The sequence below is a fragment of the Bufo gargarizans genome, chromosome 10 (assembly GCF_014858855.1).
Source record: "Bufo gargarizans isolate SCDJY-AF-19 chromosome 10, ASM1485885v1, whole genome shotgun sequence".
NCBI classification, from domain to species: domain Eukaryota; kingdom Metazoa; phylum Chordata; class Amphibia; order Anura; family Bufonidae; genus Bufo; species Bufo gargarizans.
Window position 1 is genome coordinate 123,186,633 of NC_058089.1, and position 27,758 is coordinate 123,214,390.

A 27,758-nucleotide genomic window follows, 5' to 3' on the forward strand; every position below is an offset into this window, starting at 1 on the left:
AGTGACGGCCGCGGTGCACAGGGTTCAGGATGATTGATATGTGGCATTATTTTGCTGATTCCAGAGTTTTCCATCTATGTGATCTGGAATTAATTTACAATGATTTCCTTTCATTGGCGGGGGTTTAGTGATCAGACCATGCTCCTGGGCTCTACGGCGGCATGGCGACTGTCACGACTGTTCAGAATCAGAGCAAGGTGCCCCTAATTCTGTAATCTATGGAAATAAAAGTGGAATTGTGTAAGACCGGCAAGTGTAATGGATTAGTAATGACGAGGAGCCTCCTCCCTCTGCACAGCCCAGCGCATTACTGGGAACAAACTGTCCTGCAGTCGAAGAGACGTAGAGCGGAGGACCAGCTCCCCAGTGTGGAGGTAGGTGACAAAGCAGCTGACAAACACATGCAGACCCCGGCACAATGTTCTGCAGACCTATAGGGAGGCCAGTAGTGTGATAATCTGCTGCATTATATCCTATCAGGAGGTAGACAGGAAAGGGCAATGTTCTGCAGATCTCCAGAGAGGTCCGTTGTGTAATAATCTGGGGGACAGGGGGCGTTGCTAGGGTCTGAAAACATCCAGGGCACAAGCCCACTGTGTTGAAATTGCACATTAAAGGCATGCTTAAAGGGGTGTTCTGGTTTACGCAAATGAAGCGCAGTACTGCAGACGGCAGTCATTATATAATACAATGTCATGTTTCATTTCCTCACCACTGCAGAAATCGTTGTGCCCTTTAATATTGATGGGAGTGAAACCCCACAGATCATCCCCCAACCCCCCTTGTACTTGTTCCGCTGATCCGCTGCGCGGGCATGAGTTCAGTCACTTTGGTGCGGAATCCCGTCCTGCGGCGCGTGACCTCCCGCGGCGGGTCTCGCGGAATCACACACCGCAGGATGGGACTGCGTACCAGGCTAGCATAACATTCGGGGCACTGGACAAAACATCCGGACCTAACGACGCCCCTGCTGGAGGATATATCACCATATATCTGTCAGGAGGTAGGGAGGACAGAGCGGTCTCCAGAGAGGTCCGCGGTGTAATAATCTGCAGGATCGATCACCATGTATCTGTCAGGAGGTAGAGAGGGAAGAGTGATGTTCTGCAAGTCTCGAGAGGTCAGTGGTGTAATAATCTGCAGGATATATCACTATGTATCAGGAGATACAGAGGACAGAGCGATGTTCTGCAATCTCTACATCTAGGTCAGTGGTGAGGAGGTAAGTACCAGACTGGACCAGGGTAATGCCCCAAAAGTTGAGAAATAAAATAAAAATGCCTGGACTGAAGAAAATATGGGGTGGTTAACGGTACAGCCTCACATTGGGTCACAGTTACCAGTGGGGTACCACAGGGTCAGTATTAGAAGGGTCACAGTTACCAGTGGGGTACCACAGGGTCAGGACTGGAATGGTCACAGTTACCAGTGGGGTACCACAGGGTCCATACTGGAATGGTCACAGTTACCAGTGGGGTACCACAGGGTCGGTTAATACGGTTGAAAAAAGACAAACCATTTCTTATCAGAGAAACTACAAGCAAAGAGCAGCTTTGTAATCAGGTGAGGAAATCCGATTTGGCGCTGCCCGGGTCACACAGGGATGTCGCCAGTGACCGCCTCCCTTTTACAGGGTACACGAAGGGTCAGTACAGAGTCCTCTCTGAGGTCTCAGGCTCACGGATCCGCTAAGTTCGGACACCTTCCGTGTGCAATCCACATTTTTCTCGCTCCCATTACACATCACAGTACCCGCGTGTTCTATATTCATTGGATGCCGACGGCACACGGACACGGATGACATCTTTGTGATGTCTGGAGTTTTTTTGTATTTTTTGCAGTCCCTTAGAAATAACACACGGACCGTGTGCAGTCTGCATTAAATGCGGATCGGACATGAATACCAAACATGGTTGTATGCATGAGGCCTGACGATCTTTTTATACCCAGACCTGTATTTTGGACAAGAGGACGTCCTGCACATCTACCTTCTAGAGGGAAGAGTTTCATCATCATCAAAGACAGGGTTCTTTAACCACTTCCTGACTGCCCATAGGCTATAAACGTCCTGGGGGTCGGGATTATCTCTGAGACTGCAGCTAATCGTGCAGCTGCTTAGTGGGGGGCCCGCTGTCTGACGACAGGTCTCTTCATAGAGAAGGCAGAGACCATTCCTCTGTGTCCCTGCCTTCTGGATCACTGTATGAGCGTTGTATATACAGATCAGGAAGAGCTATGCTGCTTCCTGTTCCGCATGACCGTCGTACAGCCTCTGAGGAGTGCTCCCCCCTGTAACTGTCAGCCCCAGCTACAAAGAAAGCCAATGGGGAAATTCTTTTTTAAATGTCCCCCGGAGGTCTTGTATGACCTTATGGGGGGACACAAAGTGTAAAATAAAAAAGCATTTTATAAAAAATAAAAAATAATTTACATGTAAAAAAGTGCCTGTTTCCCCAATTAAATCATTTAAAAATTGTTTGAAATAGAAAATAAATAGACATACATTGCTGTGTCCATAACGACCGGCTTTATAAAAATATCACATTATCTATCCCATCCGGTGAACGGTGTAAAAAAAAAATAAAAAAAATGATGCCAAACCAGCAATTTTTTTGTCACCTCCCAAAAAAAAAGACATATGTACCGCAAATGGTACCAATGAAAATGTCACCTCCTGCAAAAAAACGAGCCCTCACTCAAGACCATAGCCAGAAAAATAAAAATAAAATATCTCTGAGAAAATGGCATGATTTTTTTTTCCCAAAAAAGTTTCTTATTGCATATAAAACTAAAAAAATAGACATATTTAGTCTCTCCGCGCCCATAACAACCAGCTCTGTAAAAATGTTATATGATCTACCCCATCAAGTGAATGATGTAAAAAAAATAATAATAATTACGCCAAAACAGCTTTTTTGTTACCTCGTCTCCCAAAAAACATAATATCAAGTCATAAAAAAAAGCTCTCAGACATCTACGTTGGCACAAGAATAAAAATGTTATGGATGTTTGTGTATGTCAATGCAAAATATAGTAGATCTTTAATAAAAAGGGATTTTATTATGCAAAAGTAAAAATTTGGTATCGCAATAATTGTGTCAATCTGCAGAGTAAAGTTATTATCACATATACCACATGGTAAATCCATTTTTCTTTAATTCATGTGGAATTCCTAAAGGGTTAACAACATTTCTAAAATCATGTTTGAATAGTTTGAAGGTGTAGTTTCTAAAATGGGGTCATATATGGGTGGTTTCTGTTATGTCCGCTCCTCAAAATGACTTCAGAACTGTGTTGGCCTATAGAAAATGATTTGGGAAATGTTCTTGAAAACTTCAAAATTGCTTCTAAACCAAACTGATACCAACATAAAGTAGACATATTGTGAATGTTAATAAAGGTATCATTGTCTTAAAAGTAGAAAAAATCTAATTTAGAAAATAGTAACTTCTAAATTTTGGATTAAAAATAAATAAATAAAGGTAAAACATACTGACTCAAATTTACCATTAACGTGATGTACAATGTGTCGCGGAAAAAACCCTCAAAATGGCTTGAATAAAGTAAAAGCGTTCCAAAGTTATTACCACATAAAGTGACACAGATGTCGGATTTGCAAAATTAAGCCTAATCAGAAAGGTGGTAAATGGCCCGGTCTGGAAGTGGCTAATGTAAGATCCTACGAGTCTCTTTATTGCTGCTCATACATTAAAAAGTCTCGCTGCTCTTACAGTAAAGAACTCCACAGTCTCACTGCTCTTACAGTAAAGAGTCCATAGTCTCACTGCTCTTACAGTATAGAGTCCATAGTCTCACTGCTCTTACAGTATAGAGTCCATAGTCTCACTGCTCTTACAGTATAGAGTCCATAGTCTCACTGCTCTTACAGTATAGAGTCCATAGTCTCACCGCTCTTACAGTAAAGAGTCCATAGTCTCACCGCTCTTACAGTATAGAGTCCATAGTCTCACTGCTCATACAGTACAGAGTCCATAGTCTCACTGCTCTTACAGTAAAGAGTCCATAGTCTCACTGCTCTTACAGTATAGAGTCCATAGTCTCACTGCTCTTACAGTAAAGAGTCCATAGTCTCACTGCTCTTACAGTAAAGAGTCCATAGTCTCACTGCTCTTACAGTAAAGAGTCCATAGTCTCACTGCTCTTACAGTATAGAGTCCATAGTCTCACTGCTCTTACAGTAAAGAGTCCATAGTTTCACTGCTCTTACAGTATAGAGTCCATAGTCTCACTGCTCTTACAGTATAGAGTCCATAGTCTCACTGCTCTTACAGTATAGAATCCATAGTTTCACTGCTCTTACAGTAGAGTCCATAGTCTCACTGCTCTTACAGTATAGAGTCCATAGTCTCACTGCTCTTACAGTACAGAGTCCATAGTCTCACTGCTCTTACAGTACAGAGTCCATAGTCTCACTGCTCTTACAGTACAGAGTCCATAGTCTCAGTGCTCTTACAGTAAAGAGTCCATAGTCTCACTGCTCTTACAGTAAAGAGTCCATAGTCTCACTGCTCTTACAGTACAGAGTCCATAGTCTCACTGCTCTTACAGTACAGAGTCCATAGTCTCACTGCTCTTACAGTACAGAGTCCATAGTCTCACTGCTCTTACAGTATAGAGTCCATAGTCTCACTGCTCTTACAGTATAGAGTCCATAGTCTCACTGCTCTTACAGTAAAGAGTCCATAGTCTCACTGCTCTTACAGTAAAGAGTCCATAGTCTCACTGCTCTTACAGTATAGAGTCCATAGTCTCACTGCTCTTACAGTAGAGTCCATAGTCTCACTGCTCTTACAGTACAGAGTCCATAGTCTCACTGCTCTTACAGTACAGAGTCCATAGTCTCACTGCTCTTACAGTACAGAGTCCATAGTCTCACTGCTCTTACAGTAAAGAGTCCATAGTCTCACTGCTCTTACAGTACAGAGTCCATAGTCTCACTGCTCTTACAGTAAAGAGTCCATAGTCTCACCGCTCTTACAGTAAAGAGTCCATAGTCTCACTGCTCTTACGGTAAAGAGTCCATAGTCTCACTGCTCTTACTGTTAAGAGTCCATAGTCTCACTGCTCTTACCGTATAGAGTCCATAGTCTCACTGCTCTTACAGTAAAGATTCCATAGTCTCACTGCTCTTACAGTATAGAGTCCATAGTCTCACTGCTCTTACAGTAAAGATTCCATAGTCTCACTGCTCTTACAGTAAAGATTCCATAGTCTCACTGCTCTTACAGTAAAGATTCCATAGTCTCACTGCTCTTACAGTAAAGAGTCCATAGTCTCACTGCTCTTACAGTATAGAGTCCATAGTCTCACTGCTCTTACAGTATAGAGTCCATAGTCTCACTGCTCTTACAGTACAGAGTCCATAGTCTCACTGCTCTTACAGTACAGAGTCCATAGTCTCACTGCTCTTACAGTACAGAGTCCATAGTCTCAGTGCTCTTACAGTAAAGAGTCCATAGTCTCACTGCTCTTACAGTAAAGAGTCCATAGTCTCACTGCTCTTACAGTACAGAGTCCATAGTCTCACTGCTCTTACAGTACAGAGTCCATAGTCTCACTGCTCTTACAGTACAGAGTCCATAGTCTCACTGCTCTTACAGTATAGAGTCCATAGTCTCACTGCTCTTACAGTATAGAGTCCATAGTCTCACTGCTCTTACAGTAAAGAGTCCATAGTCTCACTGCTCTTACAGTAAAGAGTCCATAGTCTCACTGCTCTTACAGTATAGAGTCCATAGTCTCACTGCTCTTACAGTAGAGTCCATAGTCTCACTGCTCTTACAGTACAGAGTCCATAGTCTCACTGCTCTTACAGTATAGAGTCCATAGTCTCACTGCTCTTACAGTATAGAGTCCATAGTCTCACTGCTCTTACAGTACAGAGTCCATAGTCTCACTGCTCTTACAGTAAAGAGTCCATAGTCTCACTGCTCTTACAGTACAGAGTCCATAGTCTCACTGCTCTTACAGTACAGAGTCCATAGTCTCACTGCTCTTACAGTATAGAGTCCATAGTCTCACTGCTCTTACAGTATAGAGTCCATAGTCTCACCGCTCTTACAGTACAGAGTCCATAGTCTCACTGCTCTTACAGTACAGAGTCCATAGTCTCACTGCTCTTACCGTACAGAGTTTCTCTTACTGTTATTACAGTAGAATTGCGTCTCACGATTCTTACAGCACAGAGTTCCATAGTCTCGTCGCTCGTCCAGTAGTGAGTACTCTCCAATACACGGTGATTCTCAGCAATATCGTAGTAACGCTATCCCCTCTGACACCAGGCCCTGTGGTACCCAGCTAGGAGTGATCACTAATGCCATCGCTCGTCCTCATACAGAAGCGCTGGGGCTCATAGCTGGAATTGGCATCTACTGGCAATGATTTAGCAGTGATTTGGTCATTGTGAGGAACGCCGATCACTTTGGAAAGACCAAGGGGGTCATTTATTAAGACCGGAATTTTAGACACTGGTCTTAATAATGGATCTGCCGAAGTTATGAAGAGGCGCTGGTCTAATTGTAAGACGGCTTCCATTTAGATAATTTTTTACGCCTAAAACAGGCCACTTTTTTTAGACCTGGTATGAACGAGAAAAAGTTGCAGATTGTGGTGCAAAGACCCTTTGCACCGCAATCTGCGCCAGAAATACTCCTAATGTAGGGGCATTTCTGGATGTAAATAACCCCCTAATTTTTTTTGTCTGGTGTCCTGCTGATGGTGACACTTTATCCTGAGAGGATCACGTTGCAGAACAGATTAGAGAACACAGCTAATTATTAACCTTTAAGCCATGTAATATCAGCGGCTCTCCCTTCTTGTGTGTGGTACTGTGCAGGTCTTCTACGCGGTACTCGAGAATGGCCAGACTCAGGACAGGGACTCCGCCATGGCTGCCCCTATGGAAGATCCTTCTGTTGTCCTGCACCGTTCAGCTGCATCTTGCGGAGGCATTTTGGCTCTTCAATGTCCTGTTCCCCCCCAGCATTACTCCGAAAGCCGCGCTGAGCAACGAGAGTTCACCTGTGGTGTTAGGTAAGACATGTTTGTGTGTGTTCACCAGTTATAAGTCCAGCAATCTGACAAGGGGATGTCCCATCAGAGAAGACCATGTTTACACAGGTCTATCTGGCCCCTCAGACAATAGGCGGCGGCAGCAGCTTCTGGCAGACGCTTATCGTCTTGCATTGAAATACCATTTCATTTTGTATTGTCATAGCGGTCCGCCAAATGGTGCTCCACTGTTAATATAGATCTTGTGTAGCGTAATATCAGGTCTGTAGATGTGTGGGGCGTCTGCACAGACATGGGCGGGAAAACATGGCAACCCGATACTCAGGGCTGCTAGGGCTCATTCAGACGGCCGTATGTACAGGTCTGCATCCGTTCCGCAATATTGCGGAACAGGTGCGGGCCCATTAGTTTCAATGGGGCTGCCAAATCTGTAGTTCCATTCCGCAGCCACGCAAAAAAGATAGAGCATGTCCTATGTGGACAAGAATAGGCATTTCTATCACAGGGCTGGCCATGTGCGGTCCGTGTTTTGCGGATCTGCACTTCACAGAACGCAAAACACTTCCGGCCGTCTGAATGAGCCCTTATTCAGATGAGAATATGGTGGCTCGTGTCTTCATCAGACCATCAGTTTTTCCTATGCCGTCTTGTGTTCCGGGAAGGCGTCTCAGTTATTTGTCTTCTGGCAGAAGCTATCGGTGAAGGCGTCTCTGTGGCCCCTGAGTGCTGCTTTTCCGGTTCTTGTTTTTCACTCCAGTCCTGTCCTCCTTTGGGACCAGTAGAGGATAGCCTGTATTCTCTCGCTGCGTACTAGAAGACAGCACGGCCTGGACATTTATTATTTCTTGATAAATGGTAATTATGAATATGAACCGAATGTAAAATGGATTTACGCCACAATGGTCTAAACGTCTAAAGCGGGCAACATATCTGAGACAGCGATCGGCTGCACGGTGGCCGATCAGACATCTGTGGGGTCGTTCTTATGAACAATCCCACAGCCTAATGTAAGACTAAACAGGCAACTCCTTGGTGCCATAGTGATCATGCCATAAACGCGGCCGATTACATTTTTGCAAGAGTCTTCCGTTGGCCATTGCAAACAGTGATGCACGCTGGCCAACTTTTATCTCATGTGCGTGGCCAGCATAACATGTCTGAGACCACCTATACTTTGGGTACGGACTGGTGGCCAAACCCTTTGAGAAACCTGCCCTACAGGTCACATCCCCAACCTTGTTTTCCCAGGTAATTGCAACACCTTCTGTCCTCACATGTCATGGAGAACATCTAGATCTTCACAACCTGGAGGAAAGGATGTGCAGGGGACTTGTCTGTTCCTGGATCCTTGTATGAATTCCATCCTGGATCCCAGAAGCTGAGAACCACTGAGTGACCTTTCACCAGGATCCCCGTCCTCTCCTAACACAGTTCTGTGCTACTGTCCTGTCCGCATTCAGCTGTGATTGCTTAACCCCCATGTCCTCCATGCTGAAGATAACCTTTGGCCCGTGTCCAGCAATCATTAACAACTTCTGTCACATCTGTTACAAAAATGTTTCCCAAACCCTGTGTCGTAAGAAAAGGTCCAGGTAGAACTACCCTCCAAAGCTGCAAACAAGCCAGAAAGTTCTGGACACATACGGTATATATATACACATACATAATCTGCTCAGCTCCTCCTGCTGTATAACACGCTGCCTGCAGATTACACGGGGACAGGTTCTCTTTATATATAATCTGCTCAGCTCCTGTCACGGAATGTGTACAGGTAACAAGGCAAAACAACATGCATAAATGTCTCGCTGGATCCAAAAGCTAAGGAACGAAAGGGAGACCCCTGTAGAAGACCTGGCACTTTCCCTGGCTGCTCAGCCTATGCATAGATCCAAATGGTGGAGGTATGCATATCCACGAACCTTGACTATAAAGCCCTGAGCACCCTACAATAGTGAGGGGGACACGACCACCGGCTCCCTACACCAGACACGGAGGGAGTCAGGGTCACCTGGGATCCAGCAAACAGAAAATAACAGATAACAGTGTAACACTTAACTTTGTGGAGGAGAGGAGAACCAGATGGGCATGCACACATACTCCAGGAAGAAATATAAGCCGCCCAGAAAAGCATTCTGGGGAAGAATTTAAAGGGAAACAATTAGTCCAACACATGACAGCTGAGAGACGCTAATGAGAGGAGGAGCTGAATACCACAACACAGAACTCAAGAGGGAGGTTCTGAAAGGCCTCTGTCAGAGCTTCTCAGCTGTCTGGTTGTGACAGTACCCCTCCCTCTACGAGTGGACTCCGGACACTCAGAACCCACCTTCTCAGGATGGGACCTATGGAAAGCCTTGATGAGACGAGAGGCTTTAATGTCCGTCACTGAGACCCACATCCTCTCCTCAGGACCATACCCCTCCCAGTGAACAAGGTACTGAAGAGAACCGCGGACAAGACGAGAATCCACAATCCTAGAGACCTGAAATTCAAGATTCCCATCAACCATAATCGGAGGAGGAGGCAAAGGCGAGGGTACAATGGGTTGAACATAAGGTTTCAATAAGGACTTATGAAAAACATTATGGATCTTCCAAGTCTGAGGAAGATCAAGACGGTAGGCAACAGGATTGATGACAGACAGGATTTTGTAAGGCCCAATAAACCTAGGACCCAACTTCCAGGAGGGAACCTTCAATTTGATATTCTTGGTAGACAACCACACCAGATCACCAACATTCAGGTCCGGACCAAGCACACGTCTCTTATCAGCCACACGCTTATATCTCTCAGTCATGCTCTTTAGATTATCTTGAATCTTTTGCCAAATAGATGACAAAGACGAGGAGAATCTGTCCTCATCAGGTAAACCAGAAGACCCCTCTCCCGAGAAAGTCCCAAACTGTGGATGAAACCCATATGCACCAAAAAATGGTGACTTATCAGAGGACTCCTGACGACGGTTATTTAAAGCAAACTCAGCAAGGGACAAAAAAGAACACCAATCCTCTTGATTCTCCGCCACAAAACAGCGCAGATATGTCTCCAGATTCTGATTGACGCGCTCTGTCTGGCCATTCGACTGCGGGTGGAAAGCAGAAGAGAATGACAACCGAACCCCCAAGCGAGAACAGAAAGCCTTCCAGAATCTGGAAACAAACTGCGTGCCCCTATCAGAGACTATGTCTGAAGGAATACCGTGCAATTTGACAATGTGATCAACAAATGCCAGCGTCTTAGCATTGGGCAAACCAGGAAAAGGGATGAAATGCACCATTTTGCTAAAACGGTCCACCACCACCAGAATCACAGTCTTCCCCGAGGAACGAGGCAGGTCCGTGATAAAGTCCATGGACAGATGTGTCCAAGGACGGGAAGGAATGGGTAAGGGAAGGAGAGGACCTGATGGCCGTGAATGAGGGACTTTGGCACGAGCGCAAGTCTCGCAGGCTGCCACAAAACCCTCAACCGACTTACGAAGCGCAGGCCACCAGAATCTCCGAGCGATGAGATCCAGTGTGGCTCTTACCCCCGGGTGCCCAGCAAGGACCGTATCGTGGTGTTCTTTAAAAATCTTGTGTCTTAAAGCGAGAGGCACAAACAACCTCCCAGGAGGACAAAGATCAGGAGCCTCTGACTGGGCTGCCTGCACCTCTGCCTCCAATTCAGGAAAAAGAGCAGAGACCACCACACCTTCAGCCAAAATGGGACCCGGGTCTTCAAAATTCCCGCCTCCCGGAAAACAACGTGACAGGGCATCTGCCTTCACATTCTTAACTCCAGGGCGGAACGTGACAACAAAATTAAACCTAGAAAAGAACAACGACCATCTGGCCTGTCTCGGGTTCAGACGCTTGGCTGACTCCAAGTAGGCCAGATTTTTATGGTCAGTAAATACGGTAATAGGGTGTCTGGCCCCCTCTAGCCAATGGCGCCATTCCTCAAAAGCCAACTTGATGGCCAACAATTCCCTATCTCCCACATCGTAATTTCTCTCTGCGGAGGAGAGTTTTCTTGAGAAAAAGGCACACGGTCGCCAATTGGCAGGAGAGGAACCCTGAGACAAGACCGCCCCCACACCCACCTCAGAAGCATCAACCTCAACTATGAAGGGTAACGAAACATCAGGTTGCACCAAGATGGGAGCGGAAGCAAAACTCTCCTTGATATCAGAAAAAGCCTTACGCGCCTCTACTGACCAAGAAGAAAAATCTACCCCCTTTCTGGTCATATCAGTGAGTGGTTTAACAATAGAGGAATAATTCAAAATGAACTTCCTGTAATAATTGGCAAAGCCCAAAAAACGCATCAGCGCCTTTTGATTCTCAGGAAGCTCCCACTCAAGCACAGCGCGGACCTTCTCGGGGTCCATGCGAAAACCAGAAGCGGAGAGAAGAAACCCCAGAAATTGAATTTCTGGAACCGCAAACACACATTTTTCCAGTTTCGCATATAATTTATTCTCCCGCAGGATGAGCAAGACCTGACGTAAATGTTCCTTATGAGTTTTGAAATCGGGAGAAAAAATCAAAATGTCATCCAAATACACCAATACAAATTTTCCCATCAAATGATAAAAAATGCTGTTCACGAAATGCTGGAAAACGGCTGGGGCATTCATCAAACCAAAAGGCATAACCAAGTTTTCAAAATGGCCCTCAGGGGTATTGAAGGCCGTCTTCCATTCGTCCCCTTCTCTGACCCTGACCAGGTTGTATGCAGTGTTCCCTCTAAGCCTTGGCAGCTGCTGAGCGGGGTCGGCTCAGAGCTGGGCACAGCGCCATCAAAGGTGGGCGCTAGGAAAACCTAAGATAAGTGTCACATCAAAGAGCATACAGTGTAACCTCTGCACCATGCCGTACAATACAGTGTAACCGCTGCACCATGCCGTACAATACAGTGTAACCGCTGCACCATGCCGTACAATACAGTGTAACCGCTGCACCATGCCGTACAATATATAGTATAGTTCATACACAGTGCCATACAATATACAGTATAGTTCATGCACCATGCTGTACAATATACAATATAACCCCAAAACCATGCAATATGATGTACATTATAATCCCTACACCATGCTGTACGATGTACGTTATAATCCATACACCATGCCGTACAATATACAGTATAGTTCATGAAGAAAAGAGAGAAAATCCAGCTCTTGATAGCAGGGAATACTTTATTCACAGCGGTATTAAAACTTCCACATACGCAGGGCAGTCAAATCTATGCATTTCGGACATTTACATGCTGGTCCTTAATCATGATAATGAACAGTATAGTTCATACACCGTGCTGCACAATATAATCCATACACCATGACGTATAATATACATTATAATTCATACACCATGCCGTACAATATACACAATAATCCCCCAGTGTAGGTGGTATACTGTATATTGTACGGCATGGTATCTGAACTATACTGTATATTGTACGGCACGGTGTATGAACTATACTGTATATTGTACGGCACAGTGTATGAACTATACTGTATATTGTACGGCATGGTATCTGAACTATACTGTATATTGTACGGCACGGTGTATGAACTATACTGTATATTGTACGGCACAGTGTATGAACTATACTGTATATTGTACGGCACGGTGTATGAACTATACTGTATATTGTACGGCACGGTGTATGAACTATACTGTATATTGTACGGCATAGTGTATGAACTATACTGTATATTGTACGGCACAGTGTATGAACTATACTGTATATTGTACGGCACGGTGTATGAACTATACTGTATATTGTACGGCACAGTGTATGAACTATACTGTATATTGTACGGCACGGTGTATGAACTATACTGTATATTGTACGGCATGGTACAGGGATTATAATGTACAGTATACTGTACAGCAAATGACAATATAACCCCTGTGCCATGCTGTACAATAAACAGTATAACCCCTACACGGTGTCCCTACACTGCACCTCTCTGTATATATTTCATTATTTTGCCCCTCTCTCCATCTCTGTATATATTCCATGATAATGAAGGATTTGCTGCCAGTGGGCCTGCCCTCATATGGCCGGCGTGGGCTCCCTTTTCTGAATTCAAGTGCGGCGTGCCCCCCCCCTCCCTATGAAGCCGGTGTGTGTGTGTGTGCATACATAAATAAAAATACCTTCTCTGCTCCACTCATCTGTCAGGACAATCCCGTCATACCCTCTCCGGCGCCGCGCCATTCAGTCATCCCGCCATTCGGTCATCCCGCGTGATCCTGCGAGACCTGTGACCTCAGTGCCGAGTCTCGCACTGTCACAGCTGGTGGCGCAGGCGCAGCACCGAAGAGGGTATGGGTTACTTAATGTGCGCACTGGGCCGGTAGCGCAGCCGGCCAATCGCACTGTAGGCGTCATAAAAATAAATTGCACAGAGAGGCCCCGAGCCCCTTACATAAAGTCCGGGCAGCAGCAGTGAGCGGGCCAGCAGAGGTGCTGAGCGGAGGCATAAAGGAAGCTGCGCGGCCGCGCGCCCGCGCAGCTTACAGGGAACACTGGTTGTATGCCCCTCTTAAATCTAATTTGGAAAAGACTTTAGCCCCAACAACCTGGTTAAATAGGTCCGGGATCAGAGGAAGCGGATAAGGGTCACAAATTGTGATATTGTTCAGCTCCCTGAAATCCAGACAAGGTCTTAAAGAACCATCTTTTTTCTTAACAAAGAAAAAACCAGCGGCAACAGGTGACTTAGAGGGTCGTATGTGTCCCTTTCTCAGACTCTCAGAGATATAAGCACGCATAGCGATCCTTTCAGGTTGGGAAAAATTGTATAAACGAGATTTAGGCAGCTTGGCGTCTGGGATGAGATTAATAGGGCAATCGTACTCCCTGTGCGGGGGCAAATCCTGAACTCCACTCTCAGAGAAGACATCCGAAAATTCAGAGAGAAAAGATGGTACAGTCTTAGTAGCAACCTCAGAAACAGATGTCGTGAGGCAATTCTCTCTGCAAAAGTCACTCCAACCATTTGCCTCGCTTGCCAATCAATGGTGGGGTTATGCTTAGTGAGCCAGGGCAGCCCCAACACCAGCGGGGTGGGTAAACCGCTAAGGACGAAACATGACACATCCTCAACATGAGCATCACTCACAATCAAACGGATATTGTGAACTATGCCCTTTAATGATTTCTGAGAAAGTGGAGCGGAATCGATAGCAAATACAGGAATATCCTTTCTCAAAGCGCACACCTGGAAACCATGAGTTATCGCAAAGTGATTATCAATGAGATTAACCGCTGCTCCACTATCCACAAAAATCTCACAAAAAATGTTCTTGCTCTCTAGCTCCACCCTAGCCGGCAGGACAAAACGGGAACTACAAGCAAACGGAAAATCTTCAATCTCCGCCTCAATCCTGCCAATAGTAACAGACGGAACATTTTTAAAAGATTTTTTCCTCTTTGTTTCTTTATTACTCCCAGAGAACTGCCTGAATCTCCTAGAGGGACAAATATTTGCCAAATGATTAATACCTCCACAACAAAAACAAACCCTCCCATGCGGGCTGAATCTTCTATTGTCAGAAGCAATCAACCCCAGCTGCATGGGCTCCTGCTCAGAAGGGGCTGACAGCGACTGAGACCCCTGCGCACAGAATGGGACCGCTGCACAGTCCTGGGACTGCGTATGACAGGAAGGAGATATCTCTCCTCTCTCTCTAAGACGCCTGTCAATACGAACGGCCTGAGACATAGCAGAGTCCAAAGAAATAGGCCTTTCATGAAAAGCAAATGCATCTTTCAATCCCTCTGAAAGACCATGGCAAAATTGACTTCGGAGCGCAGCATCATTCCAACCAGTATCAGCTGCCCATCTCCGAAATTCTGAGCAGTATATTTCTGCGGATTGTTTACCCTGGCATAGGAGACGTAGTCTAGACTCCGCCAGAGCAATACGATCCGGATCATCATATATCTGACCCAGGGCTAAAAAGAATTCCTCCACTGAACGGAGGGGCCGTGCCCCCTCCGGCAGCGAAAAGGCCCAGGACTGAGCGTTACCCCTGAGCAGCGATATAATGATCCCCACCCTCCGTTCCTCATCACCAGAAGAATGGGGAAGAAGGCGAAAATGGAGTTTGCAAGCCTCTCTAAAACGCACAAAATTCTCACTACCCCCGGAAAACGTATCCGGGAGCGAGATCTTAGGCTCAGAACAAGCTCCATGAACGCAAGCTGAACCGGTCACTTGAAGCTGAGAAAAAGTCCTGCGGAGATCAGCTACCTCCAATGAAAGACCCTGAAGGCGTTCAGCCAAAAGTGAAACCGGATCCATGCTTGAGACGGTTTTGGCGGTTTATAATGTCACGGACGGTGTACAGGAAACAAGGCAAAACAACATGTATAAACGACTCGCTGGATCCAACAGCTAAGGAACGAAAGGGAGACCCCTGCAGAAGACCTGGCACTTTCCCTGGCTGCTCAGCCTATGCATAGATCCGAATGGTGGAGGTTTGCATATCCACGAACCTTGACTATAAAGCCCTGAGCACCCTACAACAGTGAGGGGACACGACCACCGGCGCCCTACACAAGATACGGAGGGAGTCAGGGTCACCTGGGATCCAGCAAACAGAAAATAACAGATAACAGTGTAACACTTAACTTTGTGGAGGAGAGGAGAACCAGATGGGCAAGCACACATACTCCAGGAAGAAATATAAGCCGCCCAGAAAAGCCTTCTGGGGGAGAATTTAAAGGGAAACAATTAGTCCAACACATAACAGCTGAGAGACGCTAATGAGAGGAGGAGCTGAATACCAGAACACAGAACTCAAGGGGGAGGTTCTGAAAGGCCTCTGTCAGAGCTTCTCAGCTGTCTGGTTGTGACAGCTCCTCCTGGTCTATAACACGCTGCCTGCAGATTACACGGGGACAGGTTCTCTTTATATATAATCTGCTCAGATCCTCCTGCTGTATAACACACTGCCTGCAGATTACACGGTGACAGGTTCTCTTTATATATAATCTGCTCAGCTCCTCCTGCTCTATAACACGCTGCCTGCAGATTACATGGTGACAGGTTCTCTGTATATATAATCTGCTCAGCTCCTCCTGCTCTATAACACGCTGCCTGCAGATTACATGGTGACAGGTTCTCTTTATATATAATCTGCTCAGCTCCTCCTGCTCTATAACACACTGCCTGCAGATTACATGGTGACAGGTTCTCTTTATATATAATCTGCTCAGCTCCTCCTGCTCTATAACACGCTGCCTGCAGATTACACGGTGACAGGTTCTCTGTATATATAATCTGCTCAGCTCCTCCTGCTCTATAACACGCTGCCTGCAGATTACATGGTGACAGGTTCTCTGTATATATAATCTGCTCAGCTCCTCCTGCTCTATAACATGCTGCCTGCAGATTACATGGTGACAGGTTCTCTTTATATATAATCTGCTCAGCTCCTCCTGCTCTATAACACGCTGCCTGCAGATTAAATGGTGACAGGTTCTCTGTATATATAATCTGCTCAGCTCCTCCTGCTCTATAACACGCTGCCTGCAGATTACACGGTGACAGGTTCTCTCTATATATAATCTGCTCAGCTCCTCCTGCTCTATAACACGCTGCCTGCAGATTACACGGTGACAGGTTCTCTTTATATATAATCTGCTCAGCTCCTCCTGCTCTATAACACGCTGCCTGCAGATTACATGGTGACAGGTTCTCTGTATATATAATCTGCTCAGCTCCTCCTGCTCTATAACACGCTGCCTGCAGATTACATGGTGACAGGTTCTCTTTATATATAATCTGCTCAGCTCCTCCTGCTCTATAACACACTGCCTGCAGATTACATGGTGACAGGTTCTCTGTATATATAATCTGCTCAGCTCCTCCTGCTCTATAACACGCTGCCTGCAGATTACACAGTGACAGGTTCTCTCTATATATAATCTGCTCAGCTCCTCCTGCTCTATAACACACTGCCTGCAGATTACATGGTGACAGGTTCTCTGTATATATAATCTGCTCAGCTCCTCCTGCTCTATAACATGCTGCCTGCAGATTACATGGTGACAGGTTCTCTGTATATATAATCTGCTCAGCTCCTCCTGCTCTATAACACACTGCCTGCAGATTACATGGTGACAGGTTCTCTGTATATATAATCTGCTCAGCTCCTCCTGCTCTATAACACGCTGCCTGCAGATTACATGGTGACAGGTTCTCTTTATATATAATCTGCTCAGCTCCTCCTGCTCTATAACACGCTGCCTGCAGATTACACGGTGACAGGTTCCCTTTCTATATAATCTGCTCAGCTCCTCCTGCTCTATAACACACTGCCTGCAGATTACACGGGGACAGGTTCTCTTTATATATAATCTGCTCAGCTCCTCCTGCTCTATAACACGCTGCCTGCAGATTACACGGTGACAGGTTCTCTGTATATATAATCTGCTCAGCTCCTCCTGCTCTATAACATGCTGCCTGCAGATTACATGGTGACAGGTTCTCTGTATATATAATCTGCTCAGCTCCTCCTGCTCTATAACACGCTGCCTGCAGATTACATGGTGACAGGTTCTCTTTATATATAATCTGCTCAGCTCCTCCTGCTCTATAACACGCTGCCTGCAGATTACACGGTGACAGGTTCTCTTTATATACAATCTGCTCAGCTCCTCCTGCTCTATAACACACTGCCTGCAGATTACACGGTGACAGGTTGTCTGTATATATATTCTGCTCAGCTCCTCCTGCTCTATAACACACTGCCTGCAGATTACACGGTGACAGGTTCTCTTTATATATAATCTGCTCAGCTCCTCCTGCTCTATAACACACTGCCTGCAGATTACACGGTGACAGGTTCTCTGTATATATAATCTGCTCAGCTCCTCCTGCTCTATAACACGCTGCCTGCAAATTACATGGTGACAGGTTCTCTTTATATATAATCTGCTCAGCTCCTCCTGCTCTATAACACACTGCCTGCAGATTACATGGTGACAGGTTCTCTTTATATATAATCTGCTCAGCTCCTCCTGCTCTATAACACGCTGCCTGCAGATTACATAGTGACAGGTTCTCTTTATATATAATCTGCTCTGCTCCTCCTGCTCTATAACACACTGCCTGCAGATTACACGGTGACAGGTTCTCTTCCTATATAATCTGCTCAGCTCCTCCTGCTCTATAACACGCTGCCTGCAGATTACATGGTGACAGGTTCTCTCTATATATAATCTGCTCAGCTCCTCCTGCTCTATAACACGCTGCCTGCAGATTACATGGTGACAGGTTCTCTGTATATATAATCTGCTCAGCTCCTCCTGCTCTAGAACACACTGCCTGCAGATTACACGGTGACAGGTTCTCTGTATATACAATCTGCTCAGCTCCTCCTGCTCTATATCCTGCTGCCTGTAGCTCAGACACCATGTTTGTGATAGGTTCCCTTTAGGCCCCATTCACACGACTGTATTTTTAGCTGCATCTGGTCCACATTTTTTGCAGATCACACACAGGCCCACACATTTCTATGGCTCCTCCCTGTGCTGTCCGCATTCATGTCCGTTCCGCAGTCCTGCAAAAAAGAACAGACAAGACGAGGCGTTGTTACGACGGGTCCTCATGAAAAGAACGGATGCCACACGAACGTCACTAGTATTTCTTTGGATCTGCATTTAGTGGACTGCAAAATACATACGGTCGTGTGAATGTGCACTTCTCACTGTTACTCAGAGAAAAAGTTTTGAAATAATTTCTGTGAAGCTCGCAGTGTCAGCCAGGATTCCTGAGCTGTCCTCAGGGGTGTGAGGTTGGTAATCCTCAGGGGTGTGAGGTTGGTAATCCTCAGGGGTGTGAGGTTGGTAATCACCCTGGGGGCTGCCTCAGCTGTTGTCCTAGGGCGCCATCCTGAGGGTCCTTCATCACTGGATGTTCTGTCTGCTCCATCTCTAGTGCTGCACTACTACCTCTAGTGAACTCTGCTCCATCTCTGGTGCTGCACTACTACCTCTAGTGAACTCTGCTCCATCTCTGGTGCTGCACTACTACCTCTAGTGAACTCTGCTCCATCTCTGGTGCTGCACTACTACCTCTAGTGAACTCTGCTCTATCTCTGGTGCTGCACTACTACCTCTAGTGAACTCTGCTCTATCTCTGGTGCTGCACTACCACCTCTACGGAGCTCTGCTCTATCTCTGGTGCTGCACTACTACCTCTAGTGAACTCTGCTCCATCTCTGGTGCTGCACTACTACCTCTAGTGAACTCTGCTCTATCTCTGGTGCTGCACTACTACCTCTAGTGAACTCTGCTCCATCTCTGGTGCTGCACTACTACCTCTAGTGAACTCTGCTCTATCTCTGGTGCTGCACTACTACCTCTAGTGAACTCTGCTCTATCTCTGGTGCTGCACTACCACCTCTACGGAGCTCTGCTCTATCTCTGGTGCTGCACTACTACCTCTAGTGAACTCTGCTCCATCTCTGGTGCTGCACTACTACCTCTAGTGAACTCTGCTCTATCTCTGGTGCTGCACTACTACCTCTAGTGAACTATACTCTATCTCTGGTGCTGCACTACCACCTCTACGGAGCTCTGCTCTATCTCTGGTGCTGCACTACTACCTCTAGTGAACTCTGCTCCATCTCTGGTGCTGCACTACTACCTCTAGTGAACTCTGCTCCATCTCTGGTGCTGCACTACTACCTCTAGTGAACTCTGCTCTATCTCTGGTGCTGCACTACTACCTCTAGTGAACTCTGCTCTATCTCTGGTGCTGCACTACCACCTCTACGGAGCTCTGCTCTATCTCTGGTGCTGCACTACCACCTCTAGTGAACTCTGCTCTATCTCTGGTGCTGCACTACTACCTCTAGTGAACTCTGCTCTATCTCTGGTGCTGCACTACTACCTCTAGTGAACTCTGCTCTATCTCTGGTGCTGCACTACCACCTCTACGGAGCTCTGCTCTATCTCTGGTGCTGCACTACTACCTCTAGTGAACTCTGCTCTATCTCTGGTGCTGCACTACCACCTCTACGGAGCTCTGCTCTATCTCTGGTGCTGCACTACTACCTCTAGTGAACTCTGCTCTATCTCTGGTGCTGCACTACCACCTCTACGGAGCTCTGCTCTATCTCTGGTGGTGCACTACTACCTCTAGTGAACTCTGCTCTATCTCTGGTGCTGCACTACTACCTTTAGTGAGCTCTGCTCTATCTCTGGTGCTGCACTACAACCTCTAGTGAACTCTGCTCTATCTCTGGCGCTGCACTACTACCTCTAGTGAACTCTGCTCTATCTCTGGCGCTGCACTACTACCTCTGGTGAACTCTCTGCTCTGGTGCTGCGCTACTACCTCTGGTGAACTCTCTGCTCCATATCTGGTGCTGCACTACTACCTCTGGTGAGCTCTCTGCTCCATCTCTGGTGCTGCACTACTACCTCTGGTGAACTCTCTGCTCCATATCTGGTGCTGCACTACTTCCTCCAGTGTACTCTCTGCTCCATCTCTGGCGCTGCACTACTACCTCTGGTGAGCTCTCTGCTCCATCTCTGGTGCTGCACTACTACCTCTGGTGAACTCTCTGCTCCATCTCTGGCGCTGTACTACTACCTCTAGTGGGCTCTGCTCTATCTCTGGTGCTGCACTACTACCTCTAGTGAACTATACTCTATCTCTGGTGCTGCACTACTACCTCCAGTGAACTCTGCTCTATCTCTGGCGCTGCACTACTACCTCTAGTGAACTCTGTTCCATCTCTGGTGCTGCACTACTACCTCTAGTGAACTATACTCTATCTCTGGTGCTGCACTACTACCTCCAGTGAACTCTGCTCTATCTCTGGTGCTGCACTACTACCTCTAGTGAACTCTGCTCTATCTGGTGCTGCACTACTACCTCTAGTGCACTCTGCTCCATCTCTGGTGCTGCACTACTACCTCTAGTGCACTCTGCTCTATCTCTGGTGCTGCACTACTACCTCTAGTGAACTCTGCTCCATCTCTGGTGCTGCACTACTACCTCTAGTGAACTATACTCTATCTCTGGTGCTGCACTACTACCTCCAGTGAACTCTGCTCTATCTCTGGCGCTGCACTACTACCTCTAGTGAACTCTGCTCCATCTCTGGTGCTGCACTACTACCTCTAGTGAACTATACTCTATCTCTGGTGCTGCACTACTACCTCCAGTGAACTCTGCTCTATTTCTGGTGCTGCACTACTACCTCTAGTGAACTCTGCTCTATCTGGTGCTGCACTACTACCTCTAGTGCACTCTGCTCCATCTCTGGTGCTGCACTACTACCTCTAGTGCACTCTGCTCTATCTCTGGTGCTGCACTACTACCTCTAGTGAACTCTGCTCTATCTCTGGTGCTGCACTACCACCTCTACGGAGCTCTGCTCTATCTCTGGTGGTGCACTACTACCTCTAGTGAACTCTGCTCTATCTCTGGTGCTGCACTACTACCTTTAGTGAGCTCTGCTCTATCTCTGGTGCTGCACTACTACCTCTAGTGAACTCTGCTCTATCTCTGGCGCTGCACTACTACCTCTAGTGAACTCTGCTCTATCTCTGGCGCTGCACTACTACCTCTAGTGAACTCTGCTCCATCTCTGGTGCTGCACTACTACCTCTAGTGAACTCTGCTCTATCTCTGGTGCTGCACTACTACCTCTAGTGAACTCTGCTCTATCTCTGGCGCTGCACTACTACCTCTAGTGAACTCTGCTCCATCTCTGGTGCTGCACTACCACCTCTAGTGAACTCTGCTCTATCTCTGGTGCTGCACTACTACCTCTAGTGAACTCTGCTCTATCTCTGGTGCTGCACTACTACCTCTAGTGAGCTCTGCTCTATCTCTGGTGCTGCACTACTACCTCTAGTGAACTCTGCTCTATCTCTGGTGCTGCACTACTACCTCTAGTGAGCTCTGCTCTATCTCTGGTGCTGCACTACTACCTCTAGTGAACTCTGCTCTATCTGGTGCTGCACTACTACCTCTAGTGAACTCTGCTCCATCTCTGGTGCTGCACTACTACCTCTAGTGCACTCTGCTCCATCTCTGGTGCTGCACTACTACCTCTAGTGAGCTCTGCTCTATCACTGGTGCTGCACTACTACCTCTAGTGAACTCTGCTCTATCACTGGCGCTGCACTACTACCTCTAGTGCACTCTGCTCTATCACTGGTGCTGCACTACTACCTCTAGTGAACTCTGCTCTATCACTGGTGCTGCACTACTACCTCTAGTGAGCTCTGCTCTATCTCTGGTGCTGCACTACTACCTCTAGTGAACTCTGCTCTATCTGGTGCTGCACTACTACCTCTAGTGAACTCTGCTCCATCTCTGGTGCTGCACTACTACCTCTAGTGAGCTCTGCTCTATCACTGGTGCTGCACTACTACCTCTAGTGAACTCTGCTCTATCACTGGCGCTGCACTACTACCTCTAGTGCACTCTGCTCTATCACTGGCGCTGCACTACTACCTCTGGTGAACTCTCTGCTTTGGCGCTGCACTACTGCCTTGAGTGTTCTGCCTGCTCCGCTCTACCATACATACTTCATCAATACACCGACGGGATCGATAAAACATCAGCAATGAACAGTTATTTGCCCTTTGGTTCCGTTTTTCCTGATATGGTTCACCGATATTTCCTTCCTTGCAGCATGAAGCTCTAGGTCGATGATCTTCTCCTAATTCTCCTCTCACCTTCCCTCTCTGACCTTTCAGTACCAGGCTGCTTTGGAAATCAGCTGGAAGCCAAAGTGAACAAGGATGAGGTTGTGAGTTGGATGTGCTCCCGCAAGACGGACGATTACTTCACGGTCTGGCTCAATCTGAACATGTTCTTGCCTATAGGAATAGACTGCTGGGTGGATAATATCAGGTAATGTCAGGAAAGTCTTACAGGCTGTAATATCATCATCATCATCAGCCATGAAACCCTGCCCTAGATGTCAGCTAGCAAGAAAGAGTAGAAGACCACCAGGGTGGAGGTCCACCAAAAGTCTTCTCCTGGGCAGTGTTAGGGAGGTAGGCTATGTAGAATGGCAGTGGGTGTTATCCACTGCCGCTGACCACGTCCCATCAGATTTCTCCAATGTTCTCTGAAGGACCATACGTTGCTCCCAATCTCATTCCTAAGACAGCAGGATAAGAAACAGGGTGAGCAGGAGAAGGACACTTTCCTCTCCTCACTAAGCCACGTGTGATTGTGACCCTGGACTAATATGTGACTTGTGTCCTTTACAGGGTCATCTACAACAGGACCACCAGGGTGGCTTCTAACGCCCCAGGGGTTGACATCCGGGTGCCTGGGTTTGGAAAGACGTTTTCTGTAGAATATCTAGATCGAAGCAAGTTAGCTGGTAAGAGGTGCTACCTGCTGCGTCCGGTGCCGCTCCGGGCGGCAGGTGCTGCCATATAATATACAACCGACCGGTCCATATCCGCGCTCACCACTCTTCTCTACTCACAGGATATTTTCACACTCTTGTACAAAACCTGGTGAACAATGGCTACGTCAGAGACGAGACGGTGCGCGCCGCTCCCTACGACTGGAGAATTGCTCCCAGTAAGTACAGATAAGTATGAGAGCGGATCCAGCCTGGCCGGTCATCTCCAAAAATGTACGTCTATAACATTTTAACTACAAAATGTCATTACCCAAAAAGCCCGGGAATCAGCTTCTGTGACCAAATGGCGCCGGCAGATGAATTGAATGGTGAAGCAGGGAGTGGACGGCTCTCTGCTTCGTCATTATAAGTTGAGAGCGGGTCATTCCTCGGCCCTGCAGGATAGTCATTCGGGACCTTTTTACCGGATCCAGGACGGTTGGGAGCTATGTACTTGTTTGTGACATCTACCTGATTTAACCCTTGCTGTTCTGGGTCTTACTAACATGGACCTCTCCGTGCATCTGAATTATTCCCATCTCCAGTGATCGGCCCCGTTAACCCTTTGGCGACCACACTTTTCTATACTGCAAGCTCTCTGAGCGCAGCAGCCGTGATTTCCGACGTCGGAGCCACACCTAGAATTTTTGGAGCACATTTGTTGTCCCAGCTGCGGCCCATCGCTGAACACCAATGCAATCTTGTACATATAAGTACGTCCACGTATCACACGGGTACATCAGACCAGGGATGGCGGTATTAATACTTTGGGTGAAATTCTCTTTTCTTGCGATTTCGATGTCTCCCTGACAGATGTGTCTTTTGCACAGATGGCCAGAAAGAATACTTCGAGAAACTGAAGCTTCTGATAGAGGAGATGCACTCGCAGTACGAGAAGCCCGTCTTCCTGATCGGCCACAGCATGGGCAACCTCTATCTCCTGTACTTCCTCAACCATCAGCCGGAGCCGTGGAAGAAGAAATACATCAAGGGCTTCATATCACTGGGAGCACCGTGGGGAGGAGCGGTGAAGCCGCTGCTTGTCTTAATGTCAGGTCAGTGGGCAGACATTGGGCAGCCATATGCACATAGGGTTGTTTTGCATAGTGCACACAGCAGCAGGGAGATTACCATGGCAGCCAGGGCTTCAGTAGCGTCCTGGCTGCCAGGGTAACCGATTGGAGCCCCGGGATTACACTGCTGGGGCTACGATCAGAAGCTGCCACTGCACCACCAATGAGGAGGAGGGGACCCTGTGGCCCCGTCTCTCCTCAATGGCAGCGGCGGCACAGGGGGAGGGAGAGACTGCTTACTTCTCCCCTGTGCTGCTGAGAGAACTTAGAGCGCGCGGACAGCAGCGCGCTCCATGTTCTGTGATACTAGAGTGCGCAGTATCGCAGCCTAGTATCAAAGTAATGGAAATCCCGGTATCGTATCGAAACCGGTACAAAAGTATAGATTGGGTATCGAAATTTCGATACCCGAAACAACCCTATATGCACAGCGACCAAACCTGTCAGCAGGCAATCATTGTTGGGGCTCATTCAGACCACCATATGTGTTTTGCAATCCATAAATTGCAGATCCGTAAAACACGGATAGCGGCAGTGTACGTTTAGTATTTTGCGGAAGAGAAAGGGCAGGCCTATGATAGAAATGCCTATTCTTGACCGTAATTGCAGATAGGAATAGGACATGTTCTATCTTTTTTGTGGGGCCTCGGAACGGAAGTGCGGATGCAGGCGGCACGCGGTGTGCGGTCCACATCATTTACAGCCCCACTGAAATGAATGGGCCGCATCCGTTCTGCAAAATTGTGGAACGGGTGCAGACACAAAACATGCGGTCGTGCGAATAAGCCCTTACACCCGTCCCAATGCTTAGAAGGGCTAGCCTAGCTGAATGTAATGATCCACTTAGCAATCCATGGCTTCATTCTAGAGAAAAAGTGCTTTAATCCATATGCAAATGAGCAGTTAGGTGCAATGAGGGCGGGCTCAAGACACTGTGTGCACTCTTGTCCCTCCTACGTCCTCTTCCAGCTTCTCAGTCTCCTTCATCTCACTTGGGACTGTTAATCGCAAAGGAGAGGAAGGAGCCAGTGGGAACGTGGCCTTGGGGCCGCCCTTGGTGCACTCAGCCCTTAGGATACCGGAGGTTTTTTCGTTTTCGCATTTTCATATTTCTTCCCTATCTTCCTTGAGCCATAACTTTTTTTATATTTCCGTTCACATAGCTGTATGAGAGCTTATTTTGTGTGGGAAAAGTTGTACTTTCTAATGCCACCGTTTAATATGGCATATAATAGTGGGAAGCGGGGAAAAAATTCCAAATTAGGTGGAAGTCGAATTATTTTTTTAAGGGTTTTGTTCCCACGGCGTTCGTTTGCGGCGAAAAACTGACCTGTGCCCTTCATTCTCTGGGTTGGCACGATTACAACGATACCACTAGGGATGAGCAAATCGACTTCGGATGAAACATCCAAAGTCGATTCGCATAAAACTTTGTTTCAATATTGTACGGAGCAGGAGCAGGAGCTCCGTACAGTATTAGAATGTATTGGCTCCGATGAGCCGAAGTCATTACTTAATAACTTCAGAAATTAATTTGTACTGTGAAAAACAATTTCCCGAACTCGGGTTCGGTTCCAAGGTACCACTTGGAATCGAGCTCGAGTTCGGGAAATGTTTTTTTACAGTATAAATTAATTTCTGAAGTTATTGCGCAAAGTCTCGCGAGATTTCACAAAGCAATAACTTCGGCTCATCGGAGCCAATACATTCTAATACTGTACGGAGCTCCTGCTCCTGCTCAGTACAATATTGAAACAAAGTTTTATGCAAATCGATTTCGGATGTTTCATCCGAAGTCGCTTCCCTCATCCCTAGATGCCACATATGTAGAGGGTTTTTATGTCTAAATAGCGTAAAAATAAATTCAAACTTTGAGAAAAAATTAGAGCCTACAAAATCCTTTTTTTTAAAACAATTCTGAACGATCATTAATTGTTCAGAATTGCTCATTTCTTATGTTGGCCAAAATAAGAATTGCAGCTTTAATGCCCTGGGTTTCTTCAGCGAGACCCAGCGCATCGAAGTCAATTACCGGCATCCTCAATGGCCGCAAACTTGGTGCCTCACATGTCCTTGTGTTACCTGTCTTCATCTGGGTGCAGACTTTGCCAGCTGTCCACCATATTCTCATGTCCCCAGCACCCGGGTGATAACGCAGCGGTAAAATTTATACCTTCACTCACTACTTATTCACTGGTTTGCAGGAGATAATCACGGGATTCCAATGGTCTCCAACATTAAGATTCGAGAAGAACAGCGAATGACCACAACCAACCCATGGATGATTCCAACAAACCTGGGATGGCCAGAATCGCATGTCTTTATTTCCACCCCCGCATATAACTACACTTACAAGGACTACAAGAAGTTCTTCCATGATATTGACTTTGAAGATGGCTGGTATATGTGGGAAGATACAAAGGGTCTTGTGGAGGGGCTGCCCCCCCCAGGGGTGGACACATACTGCATATATGGCGTAGGTCACCCCACAGCTGAGACCTATGTGTACGGCGATGGCTTCCCCAATGAGCCCCCTATAGACATAACTTATTCTGATGGAGATGATACAGTACATAAGAGAAGTATGGAACTGTGCAAACGGTGGGAGAAGCAGCAGAAGGAGAAGGTCCAGGTGCTGGAGCTGCAGGGAATGCACCATCTCAGCATGGTCTTCAGCAACGATACATTAAATGCTATTAACGACATCCTGCTGGGGAAAGATCTCTAGACATCTGATATCATGAGATGGACTTTTCAGCAAGTGCCGACCCCCTGTATATGTGCCTGTTATTAAAGGGGTTATCCTATGAATAATGTAAAAAAATTAAAATCATATCATATAGTACATTACAGCATCTGTCTAACAAACTTAGATCCAGCCTTGTATCTCACATAGCTCCAGAGATGTCCCCATTCATTGCTCCAAATGTGTTGCTAGATGTTGGCGGGTAAGAGGCAGTGATCTTTCTCAGGGGGCATGTCCTTTCTGCTGCAGCTGGAGAAGGATCGAACGGAGCAGGTGCTTCCATCTCAGTGAGCTGGACAAGGAATTTTGAAAAAGAGCCAACAGCAGGTGGCGCTATACAGATTTTAGTGACTAACTTGGTAGCTATACAAAAATTTTAATTACATGTATTCAGGTCCAGGAGTTGTAGAAAATGTAGGATATTTTTCATGGGACAACCCCTTTAAGGGGCTCCATGTATATGTTCCTGTTACTACTGGGCCCCAGTGAATACTCTATGTGCTGTGGGGGTTT

The 27,758-nt window shown here is 46.7% G+C and overlaps 1 protein-coding gene across 1 annotated transcript; it reads left to right on the top strand.

Annotated features, from left to right (window-relative positions):
* Window positions 1–236: 236 nt before the first annotated feature.
* On the top strand, window positions 237–27,344 carry LCAT (lecithin-cholesterol acyltransferase). Its single transcript, XM_044270095.1, has 7 exons — window positions 237–374; window positions 6,857–7,053; window positions 22,762–22,918; window positions 23,284–23,399; window positions 23,510–23,605; window positions 24,257–24,481; window positions 26,704–27,344. Exons 2-7 carry the CDS (start codon window positions 6,879–6,881, stop codon window positions 27,225–27,227), a joined length of 1,293 nt encoding a protein of 430 aa, XP_044126030.1. The 5' UTR covers window positions 237–374; window positions 6,857–6,878; the 3' UTR covers window positions 27,228–27,344.
* Window positions 27,345–27,758: the final 414 nt, after the last annotated feature.

What these genes read in the sequence shown, in the direction of transcription:
- LCAT (XM_044270095.1), top strand. Translation starts at nt 6,879, where the DNA reads ATGGCCAGACTCAGGACAGGGACTCCGCCATGGCTGCCCCTATGGAAG. An exon ending in TGCTGGGTGGATAATATCAG is followed by an intron (nt 22,919 to 23,283) that starts GTAATGTCAGGA and finishes TGTCCTTTACAG; the next exon opens with GGTCATCTACAACAGGACCA. An exon ending in GCTGCTTGTCTTAATGTCAG is followed by an intron (nt 24,482 to 26,703) that starts GTCAGTGGGCAG and finishes ACTGGTTTGCAG; the next exon opens with GAGATAATCACGGGATTCCA.